At 48.0% G+C, this 21,595-nt stretch overlaps 1 protein-coding gene across 1 annotated transcript in view; it reads left to right on the forward strand.

The window, feature by feature from the left end:
- The first annotated feature begins 4,379 nt into the window (after positions 1–4,379).
- Podxl2 (podocalyxin like 2) overlaps positions 4,380–21,595 on the forward strand; it is a 39,413-nt gene continuing 22,197 nt past the window's right edge. Inside the window, exons 1-2 of the mRNA XM_004999648.4 lie at positions 4,380–4,534; positions 13,043–13,321. Of these exons, the coding sequence (XP_004999705.2) occupies positions 4,459–4,534; positions 13,043–13,321 (355 nt within the window). The 5' untranslated portion in view covers positions 4,380–4,458. The remainder of the gene's footprint in view (positions 4,535–13,042; positions 13,322–21,595) is intronic.

The raw sequence follows: 21,595 nt of genomic DNA on the forward strand, positions 1-21,595 counted from the left end.
TTACGAGTTCGATCCCTGGTACCGATAAAAACGAAAAACCACACACACACACAAAAAAACCCAAGTATTAATGTCCTTAAGGCATGATTTCTAGCTTGTGTTTTCCTCCCATTGTTTTTCATCTGTTTAGCTTTTGTACCACTTGATTTCATTTCAGTCAATTTATATTTTTCTTAACAGCATTCATTTTAATTAGATCTTAAAGTTTTATTGATAAATTATGTAATTTTGCTTATAATTTTAAAATCTTACTTGTACTTTTATTCTCTTCTTTTTCATGCTTTTATATCTACTAACATGCTCTGGTCAGCTTTCCCATCACTAGAATAAAATAACTGACCCAACTGACCCCCACACTTAAAGAAGGAGAAGTTAAATTTGTCTCATAGTTTGGGGTGTACAGTCTACGGTTGGCTGGCTTCACGGCAGAAAGGGCATGGTTTTCAGCAAGGAGAAGGACTGGATGTCTAGGAAGCAGAGAAAGGAGAGAGGAGCTGGGAAGGGAAATAGGGAAACAGACCCTCCCAAGGCAGTTCCGCCTCTGATCCAACCAAAGCTCACCTCAGAATGCACTTGGGGGAACATTTACATTGTGTGCCTTCTCTCTCTCTCTCTCTCTCTCTCTCTCTCTCTCTCTCTCTCTCTCTCTACTTTTCAAAAGGGTCTCACTAGTTCAGGCTGTCTCTGAACTCACCATGTGATTCTCCTGCCTCAGGCTCCCAAGTGGTATGATTATAGGCCTGTGCCATTATGCCCACCTTTTATTTTTTTCTTAATATTAAAGTTTTATTTTTATTCATCTTTTCAAATAACAGGTGAATAGCAAACATTTCTACTAGGTTTTTGTTGTCTACTTTAGCGGTAATAGAAATTTATCAATTATTTTGTCCATGTGTGTTTTAAGACTTCTTAATCAACATAAGCGCCTGCCTGGCAGGTGCCAAGTCATGAATTCAATCCCTGGTACCAAAAAACAAAACAAAATTTAAAAAAACTTCTTAAATTGAATGCTTAGTTTGTTTACTTTTAACCTTTAAATTACAATACACTCTTTACTCAAACAGTAATTAGCATATGCATTTCCAAGTATGGTTTCCTTCATCAATTAAATCTTACTTGCCTTTTCCTTTTGAAGCAATCTGCAACATTTTAGACACACCTATTGATCTGGTCCTGCTATTTCAGGAGCGTGTCTTCCTACTTTTCCCGGGCAGCAAGAGTGGCAGGGTGGAAGACACATTACACAGGGCACCTCCAGTGTGAGCTCATCACCCTTAGGGGCTGGGGGTTTTTCAAAGATGAGAGATGCAGTTGTGATTGTCTCTACTGAGAGCAATCCAGAAGAGACTGAGACAGACACTGACCGCCAAACAAGAGCTCCCCTAAGTTGGAAGTCCTTGAAAAGGAGACAATGGGAAGCCCACTCGAGGAGGCTGGCTGTAAATACAGGTGCACCCCATTTTTCTCTTCCCCAAACCAGTCATTACTTCTTCCTAACATCTCTCTAAATTTCTTCAGTTATTTTGTTCCCCCCCAAAATGTTTACTATAAAAACAATAGAAGCCAAGCATGGTAGTAACACAAACCAAGCATGGTGGTGAACCCCTGTAATCTCAGCCCTTGGGAGGCTAAGGCAGGAGGATCCCTGCAGGTTCAAGGCCAGCCTGAACTATGGAATGGGACTGTGTATCAAAACAAAACAATATTGAAGTTCAAACAGTTCAGAACAAAAAGACCATTAGAATTCAAAATGGCAGGGCTGGGGATTTAGCTCAGCGGCATAAGCACCTGCCTTGCAAGCAGGTGGTCATGAGTTCGATCCCTAGTACCGATTAAAAAAAAATTCAAAATGGCTTTATACTTTGTAGCAGTGACTTCCTCCTTCTCTTTCTACTGGAATGCTCAATTGTGGGGATGGTACAGCTGACTTGCTGAGGTGGTCACTGTAGGAGTGGCCTGGAAGGGTTCATCTTTCCTGGCTTCTCCCTTGATGCTGCTTCCTGGCAGATGATGATGTTAATAGTTTTTCCTCCCTCTAGCCCCCTCTGCTGTACTGCCCTGCCTTGGAGTTGACTATGAACTAAAAACATGAGCCAAGATAGACCTCTCTTCCTTTAAGCTGTGTGTCGGGTATTCTCTCTGCAATCAGACAGCATGCCATAAACTGGGTTATACATGGTGGTCTTCTCTAGTCTGCATTTGTACAAAGACCAAGTCAGCTTCATCTGGTCATTCTCCAAGGCCAGTAAGTTCCATTCAGGAGCACTTTCTTCAACTCCGGCCACATCGCTAAGCCAGTTGTGGCCTCCTGTCATCGTGGGGTAACAGGCCAGCTGCAGCCATCTCTTCACAAGACGCTTTGCTCCTTGTTCTATAAAGTAGTTCTTCCTACTTGTTGGCTATCAGATTTGTCCATCTAAAATGCAGACCTAATTATGCCATGGCATCCTATATAAAAATGAATTTCCTTTTGGTTTTGTTTTTTTGAGGCACTGGGAAGGGGTTGACATTATGGAAGTGTGTGAGCTACAGGCACATGCACATGTACTTGAGCATGGGGTGACTTCCACACCCCAAGATCCGCAACAGCAGGAATTCGTCTCCTAGTTGGGCATCACTCCTGTGCTAGGAGACGGGCAAAGCCTTGGTGGGAAGTGGGATGGTGGGACAGAGAAGATGCCACTGAGGATCAGGGACAGAGACAGGACAGCAAGGGAGAATCACAAAGTGTAGCTCAGAGACAAAGCACTTCCCTGGCATGCTAGAGTTGCTAGAGGCCTTAGGTTCCATCCCCAGCCTGATGGGTTCAGGGGAGAGACAAGATGAATTTCTCACAGGATAAGTTTGAATCACCTATCCTGGTGTTTAAGATACTTTACTACCAGGTCCTCACTGCCCTTTCCAGTGCTGGCATCTAGCAAATATGGGCTGTGGGGCTTTAAGTTCATCTCAGCTACAAGTGATACAGTTCTACAAATTCTATTAAATTAGGATGTCTTCATTTAAACATTCTGTTACTGCTTTTTGTTATGTCATTCACTTTTTCCTTGTGTTTAGATCTCTCCTGTATAAGGGGTTACTACTTTGTTATGAATACTAAACTCATCTCTTTGTCTTCTGCCTTTCCCTTCTAATCATAGCATCATCATGCCCATTACTATGCTACGCCACATCCTATCACATGGTGTTACATTTTGCCATGTTCTTTCCTTTGTCTGGAATCTATTTTTTTCTCTCTATCCTTCCACCTCCAATCTTATTTTTCCTAAATATTTGGCCTGGAAAGGTTTTGTGGGATTGTCTATAATGTTTGGTAACCCTTGCACAGAAAGGTGAGGATACAGTTTTCAAAAGCATATTCAATACAATTTATTGAGAAGACGTGACTTCCTAATTTACTGTATATAAAGTAATTTCCACAAAATTGTGGTTGCTGGAGACGTTTAGGTTGCAGCGATTCTAAAGGAGTGTTTTTTTCTCTGTCCTTAAAGAGGCTGGGCCTTTTCTGTTGGGCAGACACCAATGGCTTCTCTGTCTAGCATGTCCTCTCCCAAGGCCACCCTCCTACCTAAGGTCCTTTTACCCTTGTGGCTGCTAGCCTCAAGCGTGTTTCTGGGGGAAGGCAGCTAAAGGTTTGGTATTGTAGGGTCTCTTGGTGCTTGTTTTTATCAGTCTCCTGAGTCCGCACCACATGATCATACAGTGTTAGATTTTTTTAGGTCTGTCTCCTGCCTGAATTATAAATAGGTCAGGGACAAATCTGGTTTCTTTAAACCACAGTGCATGACACATGAGTGAACTCGAGTGTCAAAGGGCATAAAGGCTAAGAAAGAAACTGCCCCCCCTCCTTTTTGTCCCTTTTTTCAAATAAGCCCTGGACCCACAGCCAAGGAGATGACTCCAAGTCCGGTTCCAGTGTCTGGTACCCCTGGGCCGCGGGTCCCTGCCCCATCCGGGTCTTCAGCCGGCCTGGGTGCGGGGGGCTTCTTAAACCAGTATCTGAGAAGTCTCGCTGACCTCACGCCTCAGACCTCTGTCCCGCTGGTCAGGTCCACGCTGTCCTCAGTTGACCGTGGTGCGGCTTGTAGCCTGGCGGGAAACACTAATACACGTCTAGCCCGCAGGGACCACAGAGCAGGACGCCAGCGCGCGCTCCAGGTACGAGGCCGCGGTCCTGTGCGTCCCCGGCCCTGCCCCCGAGGTCTCGTTCAGCCCTACGATTGGTCGGCTGGGCGCGGGCCGCGGCGGGGGGGGCGGAGCGCTGCGGAGGGGCGGTGCCCGTGCGCGGGCTTGGTCTCGGCGGGGACGCGCCTGCAGCACGCGGCTGGGCGGAACGAGGCGTGAGTGACGGCCACGCGGGCCAACGAGGCGTGCGCGCGCCGCCGCCACCGCCTGCGCGCTCCTGACGCGGGCTCGGGGCGCCGCGCCGCTGCGGCTGCGGGCGGCGACGGCTGCACCATGGGCCGTCTGCTGCGGGCCGCCCGGGGCCCGCCCCTGTCGCGGCCGCCGCTGTTGTTGCTGTTGCTGGCCGGGGGTGAGTGCGCTAGCCTAGGGCGTAGGGGTGGCGGGCCGGTCGGGCGCCAGGCGCGGGCGACCGTGCCTGCTGGACAGCTCCTCTAGCCGCCAACAAAGGGGCCGGGCAGGCGTCGCGTGTCACCGCGGCCCGTCGTCCTGCTGGCAGGGTTGGAGGGGCCACCGGCGGGGGTAGACCAGGGAGGGAGCTTGTGCGCATGAGACGCTCACAGATACCCCATCTCCCCTCCGTCCTGCAGGGGGCTAACCTGTGCCCATATGGGACATACGTCGCTGATGGTACCGCGCAGGGTGACAGGTGTGCGCGGCCACACCAGGGCGGGGGGCGGTGTGTGTGCGCGTGTGACAGACACGCGAAATCGGAGAGACTGCATTTGTAAAGGTTTCTGGGGGCCACACTGCTGGGTGTCTGTGGCTGACAGAGGGAAACTGCCAGGAAGCCTCTGCACACAACTACGTGGCTGGAGGGGTGGATGGATGTTTATGCGAGTGTATGTCGTTGTGCATGTGTGTCCTCGACTGTGCTGGGTAACTTTATTAGGAGCTGACAAAAAGGCGGGGTACATTGGGATGGAAGGTCTCTGTGACAGTGACACGCTGGAGGGCTCCTACGCAGCTGCCACACAAGGGATGCTTGTGTGAGACTCGAATGTGTGTTTTCCGTTTAGCAGCTGCATATGTGTGTCAGATATGTGTGGGTGCAGGACAGGCTGGGGCACTGGGCAGGTGAAAAATGATATGTTAGTATGAGAAAGAAACAAACAGACCTTTCTGAGCAGCTTCCCAGTGGCAGATGTGGAATTCAGGGGGGTCGGGGTGGGTAAAAGGGGTGTGACAGCCTGGAGGCAGACAGCTGCTCCAGAGTGGGGGAGGGGGGCTGTCTGCAAGAATGGGTCTGATGAGGACAGGGCACACAACACAGGGATGTGTGCCCAAGTGTGTGTGAACGTGTGGGTGCTGGTGGAGGGGGCACTACAATGTGTGTTTGTGTGCATGCATATGTGTACATAAGCATTTATGTACTGCGGGTGGATAAGATCTGTAAGTGGTGTGCAGAAAAAAAAATGTCCACTATCATTGTTGCACATCTTAAATGCCCTGTACACACACTACTAGATAGCCTTGAGTGACTTCTCAGGACCCATGAGAATACTGTTAGTGTAATGGGTGCATGGGAATTGCGGCATTTTGGGGATACTAGCCAGCAGACACTTCCCATGCAGTTAAACCACAGAGTCAGCTTGTGTGAGTGGAGAAGGCTTGTGTGCTCTGGATGTGGTAGAAAAGTGATAAAGGGACCATTGCCGTAGGTCTTCTAATGACAATCCTGGGAAAGTGACCACCTGCGCATGCCCTAGGGTGGCTAAATGAACTCCCACTCTTTTTTCTCCACTGCAGGTAGATAAGAGCTGTAAGTGGTGTGCAGAGAAAAAAAGTGTCCAGTAGCATTGTTGCACATCTTAAATGCCCTGCTTCATTGTGTGACAGCTAACCAGCACTGGTTTGCAAAGTCTACTGGGGCCAGGCCCAGCTTCACTGCCCATGTCCCTGTGTGGCCAAATGGATTAATTACTGCCAGCAGCTTTGGTTCCTCTTCCTCGCTGATGCACACTCCCTGCATGACCCATGCTTTATCTGTGTGTTAGGAGGGCATATACATCTGTCATCTCTTCATACACCACGGTACCCTTCAGCTTTGTTTGTCAGATGCATGCAAACACCCAGGCATGTAGGTGTACATGCGGGGTGGGATGACAGTGCAGGACCATTCCTGTTGTGGCTGGCACTTGGGGTTGTGGGGGCTGTGTGACAGATGCTTCTGGGCACCTCCTGTATAGGTCTCTGCTGAGGGTTTAGGAAGATCTGGATTTCAAATCTGCTGATTAGGGGCAGGGTGGAAGAGGAACCAAAGGCAGAAATCACAGATGGTTGGATCAGATGAAGACTCTAAGGTCAGTTTGGAAAAGTAAGATAAAGCGTGTAGATCTCCTTGATGTTTTTTTCAGGCCCCAGGTTGTCTGCCTGTTACACTGGCCTCCTTCTCTGAGTTCGTTGGGTAGATTTTCTTTTGAGGCAAATCTCTTAATCTTTTGCATGGTCCTTTTTTTCTTCTCTCCTCTGTTGAGAGTGTGAAATAACACGAAATTATAGGTGCCAGAGAAAGAAAATCAGTCACACAGAGTATTATTCTGAACTTTCAGTTAGATGGGTCCCCATGAAGACAGATTAGTTATTAAGTACAGAAGTAATTATACACAGGATGATCAGGCTCAGCTACTATTTTGGTGGGTGTCATCTCATGGTATGCAACTTTGAAAAGAAGTATTATCTCCTAATTACCTAAATAATTATTCATTGCCATGGCCATTGAAAATATCAAGGGCTATATAAAGACAAAACAGGCATCATGAGGAAAAACAGCTTCAAGAAAAAAGGAATCTTTGCTGGAGAAGGGATGAAAGATGGGGAAAATACCAGATTTCTTTTCTGCAGCAGGATTTCAGAGTTTTTGTTAATTCCTATCAGGACATCAGGAAAGACAGAGAGCAAGGAAGCAGTGTCAGAAGAAGCCTGTCTTGCCCACGTGGTCAGGGAAGACAGGCCGCCCTCTGAGTTGAGCAGCGTCATGGTACAAATCCCATGAATACGCCAGCTACAGCCCTCTGCTGGAGGGGTGGTGGGTGAGAAATGTCTGTCCGCAGAGGTGGAGGTGAACAGGCTTCTATGGTCAGACTTTCCCAGTGAGGGCGGAAGCATCTTCCTAGGGTTCAGGCAATTCCAGGGAGCCAGACCAGAGCCTGGATGGTGCCACCTCCTTCTCTATGACACCATTGTTCCCTCTGAAAGGCCGGATCCTTACATAAAATCAGTTTGCCTTTTTCAAACAAGGCTGAAGCAGTCTTTCCCAACAGCCTTGCCAGAGCCCGGGGCATGTGGATAAAGAGTTCTACCTTGTAGCTGGCTCGCAGCCTCTGGAACATGGATTGTTTAATTCTCACTCACATTTCTCAGCAGCTGACTTTTATTTTCCCTCCTTCCTGGATTGCATGAATGTGGTTTTGCAGACTCAGTTCTTGGGCTCTGCTTGCTGGCATCCGTGTCCTCCAGCCCTGGGAATACCCCGTCTGCAACGTAGCCTGCTGCAGCAGCTGCTACCTTCTAAAGAGCTTGGATTCTAGTTTCTGAAAAATGATCATTTCCCTCAGGGCAGAGACTGGCTGTTCCTTTCTGCAGATCCAGGCAGGGCCTGGCACAGTGTGTGGCACAGTACAGATGGTCAGGAGTGACCATAGGGTTCTGGGCGACTATGTATTGGATTTTACCCCCAGTGAGACAACACGGTCCACTGAAGCAACGATTCAGTCCTCACTGGCATTCTGTCTGATTGGCAACATGAAATGATTCTGATTTACTAACTAAAAATTAGAAAATAATGACTATTAAATAAGGACTCTTTATAGAGGACATACTTCCAAACATAAGGCCCATTGGGCTGGGGATTTAGCTCAGCGGCATAAGAACCTGCCTTGCAAGCAGGCAGTCATGCGTTCAATCCCTGGTACCAATAAAAACGAAAAAGACCAAAAAAAAAAAAAAAAAAAAAAAAGAACTATTCAAACATAAGGCCCGCACAGATGAAGGGGATCTTGGGTAGCACATGTGCTGGGAGCCACTGATTGGCTTGGTCTACTGCAAGAGGAGAGGTCACCCCACCCTGAGTCTAGGTCCTAGGTAAGATTCCGGGCAGGAGCAAAGGGCATCGTGGGGTCTTCAGCATCGGCTTTCTTCAGTGGCTTAGGAGTCCCATGAAATATTGACGCTGTCTCGAATGTTCTGTTCTTTTATCCTTCTCCACAGGACAGGTACCCAGCTAGCCCCTCAGTGCTTCCCACTCTTTCATGTGTAACCCTTGCAAGACCTCCTGTGGGAAGAAACCAGCTAATGACAGTCTGCTGTTAACTAGCTGTTTGACCTTAATCCTACGAGGCCTCAAAAAAAAAAAGTTATTTTGTTTGTAAAATAAGAGGGTTGCACTGGCTTATTTATTTACTCAAACCACTGTTAAGCCTCTAGCATGTATCAGGGACTGTGCCTGGCACAGAATGACCAGGCTGATGTGCCAAGGACTGGGAGGAATGTGTGCTCCCATGACTGAGAGGGTGATAGGATTGGCTGGGAGAGGACAAGCAAGGGGTTCCTTGCCTATCTTATAGCCAGAGGAAGAATTAGACAGGTGGGAGGGGCAGGGGCATGTGAGGAGGGAATGTGGGACCCAGAAGGCAAAGGGGATGTCAGTCCTCGGAAACTTGGGGAGTGCTAGATGTGAACCAGAGTGGTGTGTAACTGTGGAGAGGGTGGCGATGTCAGGTTGTGAAATGCCTCCACCGCCATTTAAAGAATGGGACAGGAGCACTAAATTCGCATTTTAGAAGTTGCTCTGAGCTTTCTTAGCTCAAAGTGCAGTCCTAGCCTGTGCAGACCAGCAAGAGCACTTCTGGGCATGCCTGGAGACTAAATCAAGATCCTTAGCTGATTTGGATGCCCCCCCCCCTCTGTCTCTCCCTCTCCCTCTTTCTTCTTTTCTTTGTCTTTTTTTTTTTTTTTCTGAGACAGAGTCTCACTATGTGACCCAGGCTGGTCTCAACTCTTGGCAGTCCTCCTGCTTCAGTCTCCTGCATGCTGGGATTACAGGCATGTGCCACCACCACAGTCAGCCCTATGTCCATTTCAACCTGAGCAGCAGTGCTCTAGAGGGCGATGTGGCAGAAAGCTGGATTAGGATTGTTAAGAACTGTTCAGACTGTGCTTCCCCAAAGCCCCCTTAAGTCCACGCGTCCCTGAGGCTTCTCATTAGTGCAGGTCATAGGGTGTTAGGGCACTAGCAGGGCATGGCCCTTGAGCAGCATTACTGTACCTGGTCCTGTGTGCCGAGTTCCAGCAGGCATTGTACCTCCCAGCATCGTTGTTCTTCATATCTCCTCCCCTCTCGTTTGCAGCAGCCTGAGCACATTCAGCGTGGTGCTGTCAGTAGTTCTGTCACTATGCTATGTACTAGATCTGTCTTTCTGTTCCTCTGTGCCTTTGTGTCCGTGGCCCCAGCAGAGTCACATCTACTATCCCATTATGATTTGTTTTCTTGCTGATCTCTCTACTAGAAACAGAATCTTTTTAGGGCAGAGGAATTATCACTTTATTTATTTCTGGGCTTCTGGGGTAAATGAATGAATAAACGAATGAACAGAATTTTACCACTTACACCCTACTCCATTTTAATTTTTTTCAGTGTATCATCTGGCTACTTCTGTGTGACCAATGACCCTCAAATTTAACCACTTGAAACAGTGATTCTCCAGATGTGATCCCAGAACTCAAGTGTCACCTGGAGTCTTGCTAGAAACGCAATTTCTTGGCGCTTGTCACAGACCAACTGAATGCAAAGCTCTGGGGTGAAGCTAACTACTCTGAGTATTAGTCTCTTTTCTTTTTTTTTTCTTTTTTGTCTTTTTCCTTTTTATTGGTACCAGGGATCGAACTCACGACTGCCTGCTTGCAAGGCAGGCACTTATGTTGCTGAGCTAAATCCCCAGCCCCCTCATTTCTTTTTTCTAATAGAGTCTTACTCTGTAGCCCAGGCTGGCCTTGAACTCATGATGATCCTCTTGCCTCATCTTCTTGAGTACTGGGATCACAAGTATGTGCCATCAAGCTGAGTTATCACTGTTTTTTTTTTTTTATTTAAAGAGAAAAAAAGAAAGGACATAAAAAACAAAGCAGTAAAGGGGTACAAATAATACAGTATTTCAAGAAAAAAATATACAGTAAGAAATCACCAGTTAATAGGTTACATATTATCTTGAATTATCACTGTTTTAACAAAACCCCCTGTGACCCAGGAGGGCCAAGCTCACCAAGAGCTGGCTTAGAACAGTCATTCATTTAGCGCATGACCCTGCTAGCTGGGTTCTGCTGGTCTCAGCTGGATCCTTAGGTGTGATATCAGCTGTGGTCCTGCTGCTTGTTCTGCTGCCCCTATGTTGTTGGGACCTTGGCTGGCACTTGAGCTGATGTGTGGTATGGCTGTCCTCTGGGTGGGCTCCTGTCTTACAGCAGGTCAATCTGGTTGGGCTAGTCCAGGGGTCTTTAAATAAAGGAGGGCACACAAGGCCAGGCCTTGGAGAAGCACAGCTCTGCGTCTCCTGCATTCTCAGCTACTGTGGCTCATGCAGGTGTCTAAGATTCAAGAAAGGGATGCAGAGTTTGATGGAAGGAGCCACTGGGTCATGTTGGAAAGATGTCTGTGCTGGAGGCCACTGAATGGTCTCTGGGAAAAAGGATAGGAAGGTGGTAATCCGATTTCTTCCCAGCCACCCTCTAGGGCGTAGACAGTACTTTCTCTGACAGTGACAGGGCTCAAGCAACCCCAGTGAGAGCAGCCCAAGGTCCCCATGACAAGAAAAAGAGTGTGAGCAAAAGGGTCTCAGGGAGACCTGAGCTGGGCAGAATCCAGGATCCTTGACTTATCCCCACTGGGGAGCAAGAAGGCCGTCAGGGTGGGGTCCCCAAATTGATGACCTGTCTTTCTCTGGCTTCCTAGTACCTTGGCTTTAAGGAACACAGGTAACAGATATCTGTTCCTATCTGAATCAGTGACTTGGACAGAGGTTGGCCTGAACTTCTTGGAGCCGGGGCCACCTGGAAGCAGCATGGAGACATTCTGGGAGGGATGTGGCAAGGAGTCAGCAGAGGCTCTCCTGGAGCAGTTGTCACCCAGCCATACCTTCAGCCCTACCTCCAGGCTGGCCTTGCTGGAACACAGGGCAGGGCCTGTGGGTTGCCTTCTGGGGACACAGATATGCACCGAGTCAGAGCTGGAGGTGGCCACAGCTGTTGTCTTCCTGTGTTTGCACTTGGGAGTCCTGGTGTCCACTCTGAAGCCACATGGAATAGCAGCAGCTGATTACTCAAAGCACTTCTGGTTACTGTGTTATCTCTATTAGATGTCATCTTCCAGGCCAAGGGCTTCCCAGCCCTGTGCTGTTGGATTTTGTTGTTTTTGGTTTTTTCTGGTTCAGTGGTATGGAAGATGAAACCCAGGTTGCATTTACCACTGAGCTACACCTCTAGCCCTTTTTATTTGTATTTTTCTGTTTAATTTAGAGTCTCTCTAAATTGCCCAGGTTGGCCTTGAACTCATGATCCTCCTGCCTTAGCCTCCTGAGTAGCTGGGATTATAGTTGTACACACTACTCCCAGTTTCTATTCTTTATACAGAGTAATAATTCTAGTGTTTTCAGAACACTGGCTATGGACCTCTTCATAGAGCAGCTGGCACACATTGCCTGGGGTTACCTCATTCTGTGCTTTTGTCTGGGCTGGGTGGAGGCTATAGGAACAACTGTCCCTGATTGCCAGATGAGGATATTAGGCTGAAATGTGGAGTTCTTGGCACTGTGTTCAGCTACAGAAGTCCAGGTTCCAATTGTAAACCATGTGCTCCTAGCGCCAAGTCCCCTCTACCTGAAGATCCTCATCTTCAGCTCTCATGGATGCTTCTTCCTCCCCATCAGCACTGCCCCAGGAGACCCCTCGAGGCTGGGCTTAGTTCTCGGTCCTGTGTTGGATGCCAGGCCCACACTCCAATGCGTGTGACAAGTCTGCATCACCCTCATGTCCTCTGGGGCTGATGCTCTCTGGGCACTGCCAACCAAAGGGCCTGCTACCTTATGGTGTGGCTGTAGAGATGAGCAATCAGAGAACGCTGGTGAAGCACTCAGCATGGCACTGATAACATTCTAGTTCACTTTCACTGTGAACATCGCCAAACTCTCCATGTGTTACAATCGAGCCAGGTCCTTGCTCACCCAGCAAGAGCAGAGGGGGCTCCTAGATCCTTTTCCTACTCATGGAGGGTGTTAGTTCTGGTAAGGGTCTGCGGGTCCTTCTCTCCTGAGTCCCCACATTCCCAGGGAGGAGACTAAGACTGGAGTCCTGAGCCATGTTCGAGAGACCTAGAACAAAAATCATAGTTACATTGTGGAATTGGCCAAGAGTGCTGTTTTCCTGTTCATAACAAATAAGAAATGTGTTTTGTTCATTTGTTTTGGATAAAGCAGGAGAGAGGACCTAAGATTCTGGCTACCCTGTCAGCTTACCAACACAGGAGAGGTAGCACCTAGGACCTCAGGCGGTGTTTTAGAGTATGTTCAGAAGCCCTGGGACCCTGCCATGGCTTGTGTTTGTGCCCCTGCCTGTCATGGCTGCTAGCAAAGCGGGCTGGGCACTCAGCGGTTCCAGATGGGAAGCCAGGTCCTTCGATCCTTGCTGCCCCTGCCGGCTTCCTTGTTCTTCCTGAGTACTGCTGCAGAAAGCCTTTGTTCTTGCCCCCTCTGGGGGGCCCGAGGTAGCTGTCAGGTCCCTTTAAGTGGCTTTCTGTGGTGGGTCTGTGCCCTACCCACAGGCATTCTTGACCTTCCCTGCCTCTCTAACATTGCCTTTTCTGTCTATGCAGCAGTGTCCTTGAGTGTGTGTGCAGTGGCGACAGATGAGCCGGGTCCTGAGGGCCTCACCTCCACCTCCCTGCTGGACTTCCTGTTGCCCACCAGCCTGGAGCCTCTGGATGCAGAGGAGCCCAGTGAGGCCATGGGCCTGGGGGCTGGCCTGGGCGCACCTGGCTCTGGCTTCCCCAGTGAAGAAAGTGAGGAGTCCCACATCCTACAGCCGCCTCAGTACTTCTGGGAGGAGGAGGAAGAACTGAATGAGTCCAGCCTGGACCTGGGACCCACTGCAGGTAGTGCTGCTCCCCACTGTCACCCCCGGTGACACGGATGGCCAACAGAGAAGGAGGCAGGCAAGAGGGCTAGGGCACCAGGCTATATGCACCAGAACAGAATCCTCCTCTCCCTGTTTCTACCACACTGCTGTCCTCCTCTATGGCAAAGCAAGTTTCTGAAACTACCAGAGGGGCTCTTTGACATTAAGTGTTGTTTAATGAGCTCTGTTCCGTACTCTTGTTTTGTTTTGTGTTTTGAAACAGGGCTTTACTTGTAATTCAGGCTGGCCTTGAACTCATTATGTAGTCCAGGCTGGCTTCAAACTCAAACTCACAGTGATCCTCCTGCCTCAGCCACCTGAGTGCTTAGATTATAAGCATGCACCATCATGCCCAGTTTGCACTCATTTAATTTATTAGAATGTTCATGATATGAGAGATAAGTAATTGTATTCCCATTTTAGAGATGAGAAAACTGAAGCCCAGAGAGGTTAAAAGCTTGCCTAAGCTCACACAGCCACTCAGTTGTCCATATATGACTAGATTTAGGTTAGAGTTTCCCTCATGTCTTATGTTGTCCCTCAGGGCTCCCTTGGTGCTTTCACGGGGTTGACTGATCCTTGTCCCTGGGTCTGTCTAGCCCTGGTCACTCACCAGGTATGCATTTGGTCCCAAAGAGCTGGTGTTCATTTGGTCCCAAAGCCTGGGACTAGGGTACTAGGCTGGTCATACAGCCCGGGGCTGGTGACATATGTGTAGAGCACAGTAATAGAGCCTCTGACCACCATGGTTGTGTGGTATCCTTGGCCAGTGGGGCCATTTCTTGGGGCCGTTTCTCAGGGCCAGGTTCCACTATGTATGCAGAGTTAGAAATGACTATTTACTGATTTGTTTGTTTATTTTGATTTTTTGAGACAGTATTGCTATGTAGCCCAGGCTGGCTTCGAAACTTGCAACAATCCTTCTGCTTCGGTCTTCCAAGTGCCGTGGTCACAGAAGTGTTCATGTTTTAAATACTTCATACTAGATTTAAATACATCATACTAGATTTATTTCCTCTAATTACAATAAAAACACATGATCATTGTAGAAAATCTGAAAAGTACAAAGGTAATATGAACAAGAAAATAAAAACCACCCATAATTTGATGACTGGAAGATAATTGCTACTTTTGGTTTAGGATCAGTGCTTCTAGTCACTATTACATGCAAAGCTGAAATTGTGCAGGATATTTTCATTCAAAATGTATTTCCATGCCATGAAGTTCCTTCCGTCACCTGGCTACAGCTACACAGTGTTTGGTCATGTGGGCCATCAGCTGTGTTACACCCCTTCCCTGTTGTTTAATCCTGCAATCTTTCTAGGTTTAATGCTGCTGCAAATCCTCTTATACCTTTTTACACTTTCCTGTTTCCATAGGATGCATTTCTAGAATACAACTGCTAGGTCAAAAGATGTCAGCTCTCCTCCAAAAGGCCACAGAAAACAAATGAGATCTTGCACAGGGTTCTATACGGTGACTCCCAGAGGTTGGTAGGATGCAGGCGGAACCTGGCCACAGGGAAGTGAACGCCACGCAACGGGACAGAGAGGTGGCCCTGGAGCAGGAGACCTGCTCATGCCCACCAGGGTCTTCTCTGCAAGGTCCTCATTGTGCACCCTTGCTCCGTGTCCCTGGAGGGGCCCTGTGGTGCCATCTGCAGGATCAGCTGTAGGCAGAGAGGTGTGGAGGGCACATGGAGCTGTCTGCATAGGGCACACCCTCTTTGGCTGTTCTAGTCTCTATTATACTCTCTGTATAGTCTATCTCATATATAGTGAGTATCTTCTCTATGCGTCTTAGATATCTATGAAATGACCATTTCTAGTTAATTCTTTTGATTTGAAGCACCGTGTAACAAGGAGAGGCTGTGCCTTCAGGCAGCCTCCAGTTCCAGTGCTGCCACCTGATGTGTAGTGTGATTCGTGCAAGTGATTGCTTCTCAGCCTCAGCTTTCCCCCAGCGAGGGGTAACAGCGAGACCTCCCTGTGGAGCAGGGAGTCTCCAGCCCTTGGCAGCACGCGGCACACAGTGCTCTGCGGAGGGGAGCCGTTCTTTTCTGCTTTTTCCCACTGAGACTTTATTGTCTTCTGATCATTGTACAAATCTTCACATGAAAAGGAGACCTATTTTACTCTGACATATATAGAAAACATTTTTCCAGTTTGCCAACTGTTTATTATATTTTCATTATAGTAATTTTTAACATCTAGAAATTAGATATTTTTAAGCTAAACACTTGTTTCTTTGAAATGGATTTAAATGTTATATGTGTGTTTCTTTCCTTTATGTTTGGAAAACTTTGTGCTCAAATATATGCTTCTTTATTCCTTCTACTCTTCGTGTGCAGGTTAAATCCGAGACCTTTGCACTGAGCTACATCTTTATTCCTTTTAGTTAATTAATTAGTTATATTTTGAGACAGGGTCTTGCTAAATTTTTAAATTGTCCAGGCTGGATTTGAATTTCTAATCCTCCTGCTTCAGCCTCCCTGAGTGTCGGGACTGAAAGTATATACCATCCCACCTGGCTTCCTTCCATTTTTTTCTTAAATGTTATTTATTTATTTTGGTACGAGGAATCTAACTTAGGACCTTGTGCTTGCCAAGCAGGCACTTGTACCACTGGCCTATGTCCCCAGCCCTTTCTTCTATTTCTTTTCAGCTTAATCAAATAACTTTAATGTAGCCATACCTTGTTTTGGTGTGTGGAGTGAGACTGCCACCACACACACAGATATACCTGTCCCCTGGTCACTGGGAAGGAACGGCCCTTCTACCTGGCACTGCACAGTCCTAAGCTCTCAGGTCCTCTCTGAGCTCATGCTTTGTGGTCCAGAGATCCAGGTGATGATACGACCTTCCACCTGGGCCACAAGCCCTGCTGAGCTCATATCCATGTTCCTCCTCCTCCTCCAGATCTCTCTGGGTCTCTGGTGACAAGAATCTCCACTCTTCATGCATTAAACCTGAGCTGTGACCTCTGGGGTCTCTACAGATGCATACAACATGTTTGCTCACCTTTGCCTCACACACCTGAGAAGCTGTGAGGGCAGGGCAGCAGAGGCAGGAGGGCTGCATGGGTTGTGCTCTCCCCACCATCCCTTCTTACTGGATCCATGGCCATACCCTCTCTTTTCCCAGCCTGTCTTCCCCATTCACTCTGACAGTATCCCGCCTCTTAGAAACACACACTCACTGAGCCCAGCCCCACAGGGTGAAGACTGAACTTCTCTTTTGCTCCCCAAAAGTCAGTTGCTTCCACAGAGGGAGTTGGTTAGCTCTTGGGTTTGCCCCTCTAGTCAGAGGGACTGAAGGGGAACTTTTCATGGGTGAGGAGTCCTGCAGAGTACAAAAAGGTGTGCAAGAGCCATCTCAGTATGGCTCATGGAACAGTGACAGTCAGACCACCCTCTGGTCATGCACCCTTCCGCAAGAGGGAGGGCACCAGCATGTGGAGCCTGTGTGTCCAGGTGCGCTTCTGCAGTCATGGGCTCTCATCTCAGTCTGTCCTCACTGCAAGCACATATGCCTGTCAGCTTCCCCACACTACTGTACAGTCCCTGAGTAGAGACTTACTGAGATAAAAGGAGTATATAGTTCAGTCCTAGAGCCTCCTCTCCCAGTGCTGGCAGCCGCTTTGCTCTGGGCCCCTGTCAAAAGCAGCACTTATGGCAGGGGCGGGGTTATGTGAAGAACTAACATCATGACCCGGGATGAGAAGCAAGGAAGAAGCTGTGGTCCCCAAAATCTCCCTTGAAGTAAGACTTCTAGTGACCTACAGGTCTGTGCAAGGGGTGACCATGCCCCATTAACCATAGGACCTCCCAAAGGCTCTCTACTCCCAGGAGCACCACCCGGACACCAGACCTTTTAACAATGTTGGGTGGATAGTAGCATCTAAAAACAGCAAAATAGAAGCTCATATTGTCCTTCCTGTTTGACCAGGGGACACCTGAGGCTTAGGCAGTTGGATACCAGCCCAGCTGCAAGTAGGGATCGGAGTATCTGATTCCATAACCTCTGCTCCTGGTCACTTGCCTGGAAGTTAAGCAGTGTCACCAAAGACTGGTGCTGAGACTTGTATTGTGCATAGGGCTCATCACCATGTCCTCATGGAATTGCCTGTTGGCTCAGTTTACCAGATCATCGTGGGCACTCTAGGAGGCCAGAGAGGTTGCAGTTATTCCCTGCTTGATAGAGGTGACAGGTGCCACAGCCTTAAGAAGGAGCTTAGGCAGAGAACCGATCCAGGATCAGCATTTCTGGGCACAGGTGTCAAGGCCTGCTTCTTGCCAAGTGAGCAGGAGGATGGCATGTGCCAGAGAGAAACTCATCCATTTGTCACCAGGATCTTGTGCTACATATGATAGAACCAGCATGTACCATTCTTGTCCTATAGCAGTGTCCCTGTGGCCCAGGGACCAGCTGTGCAGTTTCCGCTGGGCTGATACTGAGCAGATGGTCTTGTGCTCCTGGCTCCCATCTCCTCACCTGACACTGGGCGTGATCAATATGAGTCTTTCCAGAAGAGCGGCTGCATCAGAGTGGGGACAAAGATATGGAATGGGAAGGGACCACTGCTTCACCGAACAGCGTGAAGCAGGGTTTAAGCTGGTCGGTCACCTTGCAGGATGGTGAATGACAGAGTATTCTCTGATGTTGCCTCTGTGTCCCTCCCTAGTCTGTTTTTTGTTTCCCTAACAGAAGACCACAGGCCAGGTTTTTCAGGAGGCATGGAATATTGCCAGCTCACAGTCCTCAAGGCTGGCAAATCCAGGATTGACTGGCTGCTTCCTGCAAAGGCCTTCAGGCTACATGGTCTTGACGGAACCTTATCACTTTTTAAAGGCCCAACCTCTTCATGCTATTGCAGTGACAATTATATTTCTTCCTTCCCTTTCTATTGTTTTTGTTTTTGAGACAAGGTCTCAGTCTTACACAGGCTGACCTCAAATTCCTGGGCTCAAGCAGTCCTCCTGCCTCAGTCTGCTGAGAAGCTTAGACACACTGTGGTACCAAGCTGATGACAAATTCCAACCAGAGTTTCAGTGGGGACATTCAAACCACAGCACATCTCCAGGCTGTTGCAACCGTCACCTTCCACCCTTCTTGTTTTCCAGGCTCCATACAAAATGGCCTCTGCCTGCAGATTCAGGGTTGCCAGTGAAGAAGCTGCAAGTTCTGCCGCAGATGTGGCAGGCATCTGGAAGGCTGTGAGCCCAGGAGTCTGATCCATAGAGGTTCATGGGCTGTGGGCCAGCATCAGCTGAGGAGCTAGTGTCCAGGGACTAGTTTCCAGCACCTGCACCTGGCTCCAGGTGGCCAGCCTAGGCTGCAGGACCTGCCTTCCTCTCGCTCTGCTCTCCTTCGCTGGCTTCACCAGGGGCTGGCAGTTGTGGGCGGGGGTATCCACGACTCTCATTCTCACCCAGCAGCAGGAAGAGCACTGCTTTCCTGGATGCAGGCTCAGGTTGGAATGGCTTGGGTCTGGGTCCATCTGTGTACCAGCCCCAGGTCTTAGGGATGGAGACCTGCAGATAGCACCCTTCACTTCTGTTCCCCAGAGGACACTTGAGGTGCCATCAGCAGGAAGAGGGGACAAGATGGTGAATCGCATCAACAGTGTCACATATCATGAATGTGCAATGTTTAAATTTTTTAAAAGAACGGAAAAAAGAAATATAAACTAAGCAACAGTGCACACAGAAGTTTGGGGTTCTGGGGCTGGGGATTTAGCTCAGCGGGCAAAAGCACCTGCCTTGCAAGCAGGCAGTCGTGAGTTCGATCCCCAGTACCAATAAAAAGGAAAAAGACAAAAAAAAAAAAAAAAAAAAAAGAAGTTTGGGCTTCTTGCTTGGCAAGTATATAGAGATATTTATAGTACACTTCTTACAACATATAAAATGTAAATATAAAATGCTAACTGGGTGTGGTGGTGCATACCTATAAGCCCAGCACTTGTGAGACTGAGGCAGAATTCCACAAGTTCAAACCTAGCCTGGGGCCTGGGCTACATAGTGAGATGCTATGTCAATCTACCTGCTTCCCCCTGCAAAAATAAAATTCTTATCTTTTGCACATCATTTTGATGTAGGTTTTTTTATGTCACCGTGGCAAGGTAAACTCTTTAAAAGTCTACATGATTAGCACCCGATTTATAGCTAAGGAAACCAGGTTTGAGAGATTTGAAAGTGGCACTAAATCATCCAGTTAAGAAGTGTACAGTGGGCTTGGGATTTAGTTCAGTGGCACAATTGCTTGCCTAGCAAGCATGAAATTGTGAGTTTGATCGCTGGTACAAAAAAAAAAATCTCTAGGGAAGGCAGAGTCCTTGGTAATCCACTCAGGACCACGTCTATAAGCTGGGCATTGTGGCGCATGCTTGTAATCCCAGCACTCGGGAGACTAAGGCAGGAGGATCGTGACAAGTTCGAGACCAGCCTGGGCTATAAAATGAACTCCAGGCCAGCCTGAGCAGCATACTGAGACCTTGTCTCAAAAAGACCAAAAAATAAAAAGAAGTGGTAGAGGTAACTCAAGTCTGAGATTTCTACCTGAAGGTCAGCCACTGCTTGATTCAATGAAGTCATTTGTATTAGGCCACTTTAAGTATTGATGCCTGTAATGAAGTTGAGAGAAATTGGATCATCAAGGCCCTGTCTTTTGGGTCCTGGAAATGGTTTCTAGCCACGAGTCCTTGTCAGGTTGTGACACTGCGGGGAATTGGACCCTGTGGGTGCATCAGCATTTCAGGAGTGCTGGAGGGAATGCTTACACCTGCACACCAGTGGAGGGAAAGCCCTGTAAGTTTTGTCTTATGCTAGTGATAAATATCAGTATTTACAAATTTAAGAACCAAATAAAGGAGGAAAATAAGTTGGACAAGTGGCAAATGCCTATAATCACAGCACTCAAAAGGCTGAGACAGGAGGATCACATACTCAAGCCCAGTCTGGGCAATTCAGTAATTTAGTGAGATCCTGCCTCAAAATTAAAAATAAAAAAAAAGAAAATAAATATTGCCCATGATCCAGTCATGCAGTCAGTGGGTGTTAACGTGTTGGTGTTTATCTGTGGACTTTTTTCCCTTGTGGGAAATATGCATGTAGACTTTGACAACATGAAGCTGGAGTGTGAGCATCTTGCTGGCTCCCTGACCCACATCCCCACAGGAGTCATACTGGGTCTGCACAGGCTTCCAGGATAGGGCTGATCATTGTGTCTTGGCCGAGCCTGGCAAAGAGGTTGGACAGCTCCCTGCTTGGTTGAGCCCCTTGAATAATTTCCTTCAGGTCCAGTTAAACAAGTGAAGTGCTGGGTGCAGAATGATTCATTTGCACCGAGCAGTGCTCCTGAAGCATGATCCCCTTCCTGCCTGCAGCAGGCCAGGTGCCAGGTCCTGTATCTGTGCAATACCGACTGTTAACTGTCTTTAGTTATCTGCAGATGCTTGCCAAGTTGATAGCTGACCATTCTGGTTTTTTGGTTTTTTTGTGTTGGGATTTTTGTCGTTTTGGAGATGGTTTCACTATGCAGTTCAGGCTGGCCTTGAGTTCACTTTGTAGTGCAGACTGGCTTTGAACTTGAAGAAGCCCTCCCTACCTCCATCTCCCAAGGGCTGGGACTATAGATGTGTGCCACCACACCCAGCATATTTTGTTAATTTGTATTTATAATTCTTTTTTTCTTTTCTTTGTGGTGGTAGGATGGAACCCAAGGTCTCACACTGTGTACCCAACCCTTAGTTTATATTTCTTTGATGACTGAGGAGGCTGACCATTAAAGAGCAGCTGTAATTTCACTGGGAATTCCTTTTTTGGTGTATCTTTTCATATAAATCTTTTTGGGCTTCTGAGTGTTTTTCTATTAACACTCAGTTGAATAACTGGCTTGAGAGTTACACTCTGGGGATAATTTTCAGTGCCTTGACATTAACCTAAAGGGACATTTAAAGTGATTGTTCAAGTTCTCCAGCCCTGCTGCCTGTCTGATTCCATGTCTTCTGTCAAGGCATTAATATTTCAGCTGATGCCAAAGGTCACCCTTGAGAACACAGATATAAAAGTCCAGTGTGCCCTGGGTAACTTGGGGAGAGGGATGTGTAGCAGAGAAAAGGTGACATACTCTGTGTAGGGGCCAAAAGCCAGAACCACAGTGAGATTAAAGGAAAAAAAGAAAAGGGCCTGGGAGACCAAGCTTTCCAGTACAACCTGTGGCTCCCATGTCCCTCTGTACCCCAGAGACTTTGC

Source organism: Cavia porcellus, unplaced genomic scaffold, assembly GCF_034190915.1.
Source record: "Cavia porcellus strain 051 isolate PalLab524CR breed Dunkin Hartley unplaced genomic scaffold, mCavPor4.1 scaffold_27, whole genome shotgun sequence".
In the NCBI taxonomy this organism is placed as follows: domain Eukaryota; kingdom Metazoa; phylum Chordata; class Mammalia; order Rodentia; family Caviidae; genus Cavia; species Cavia porcellus.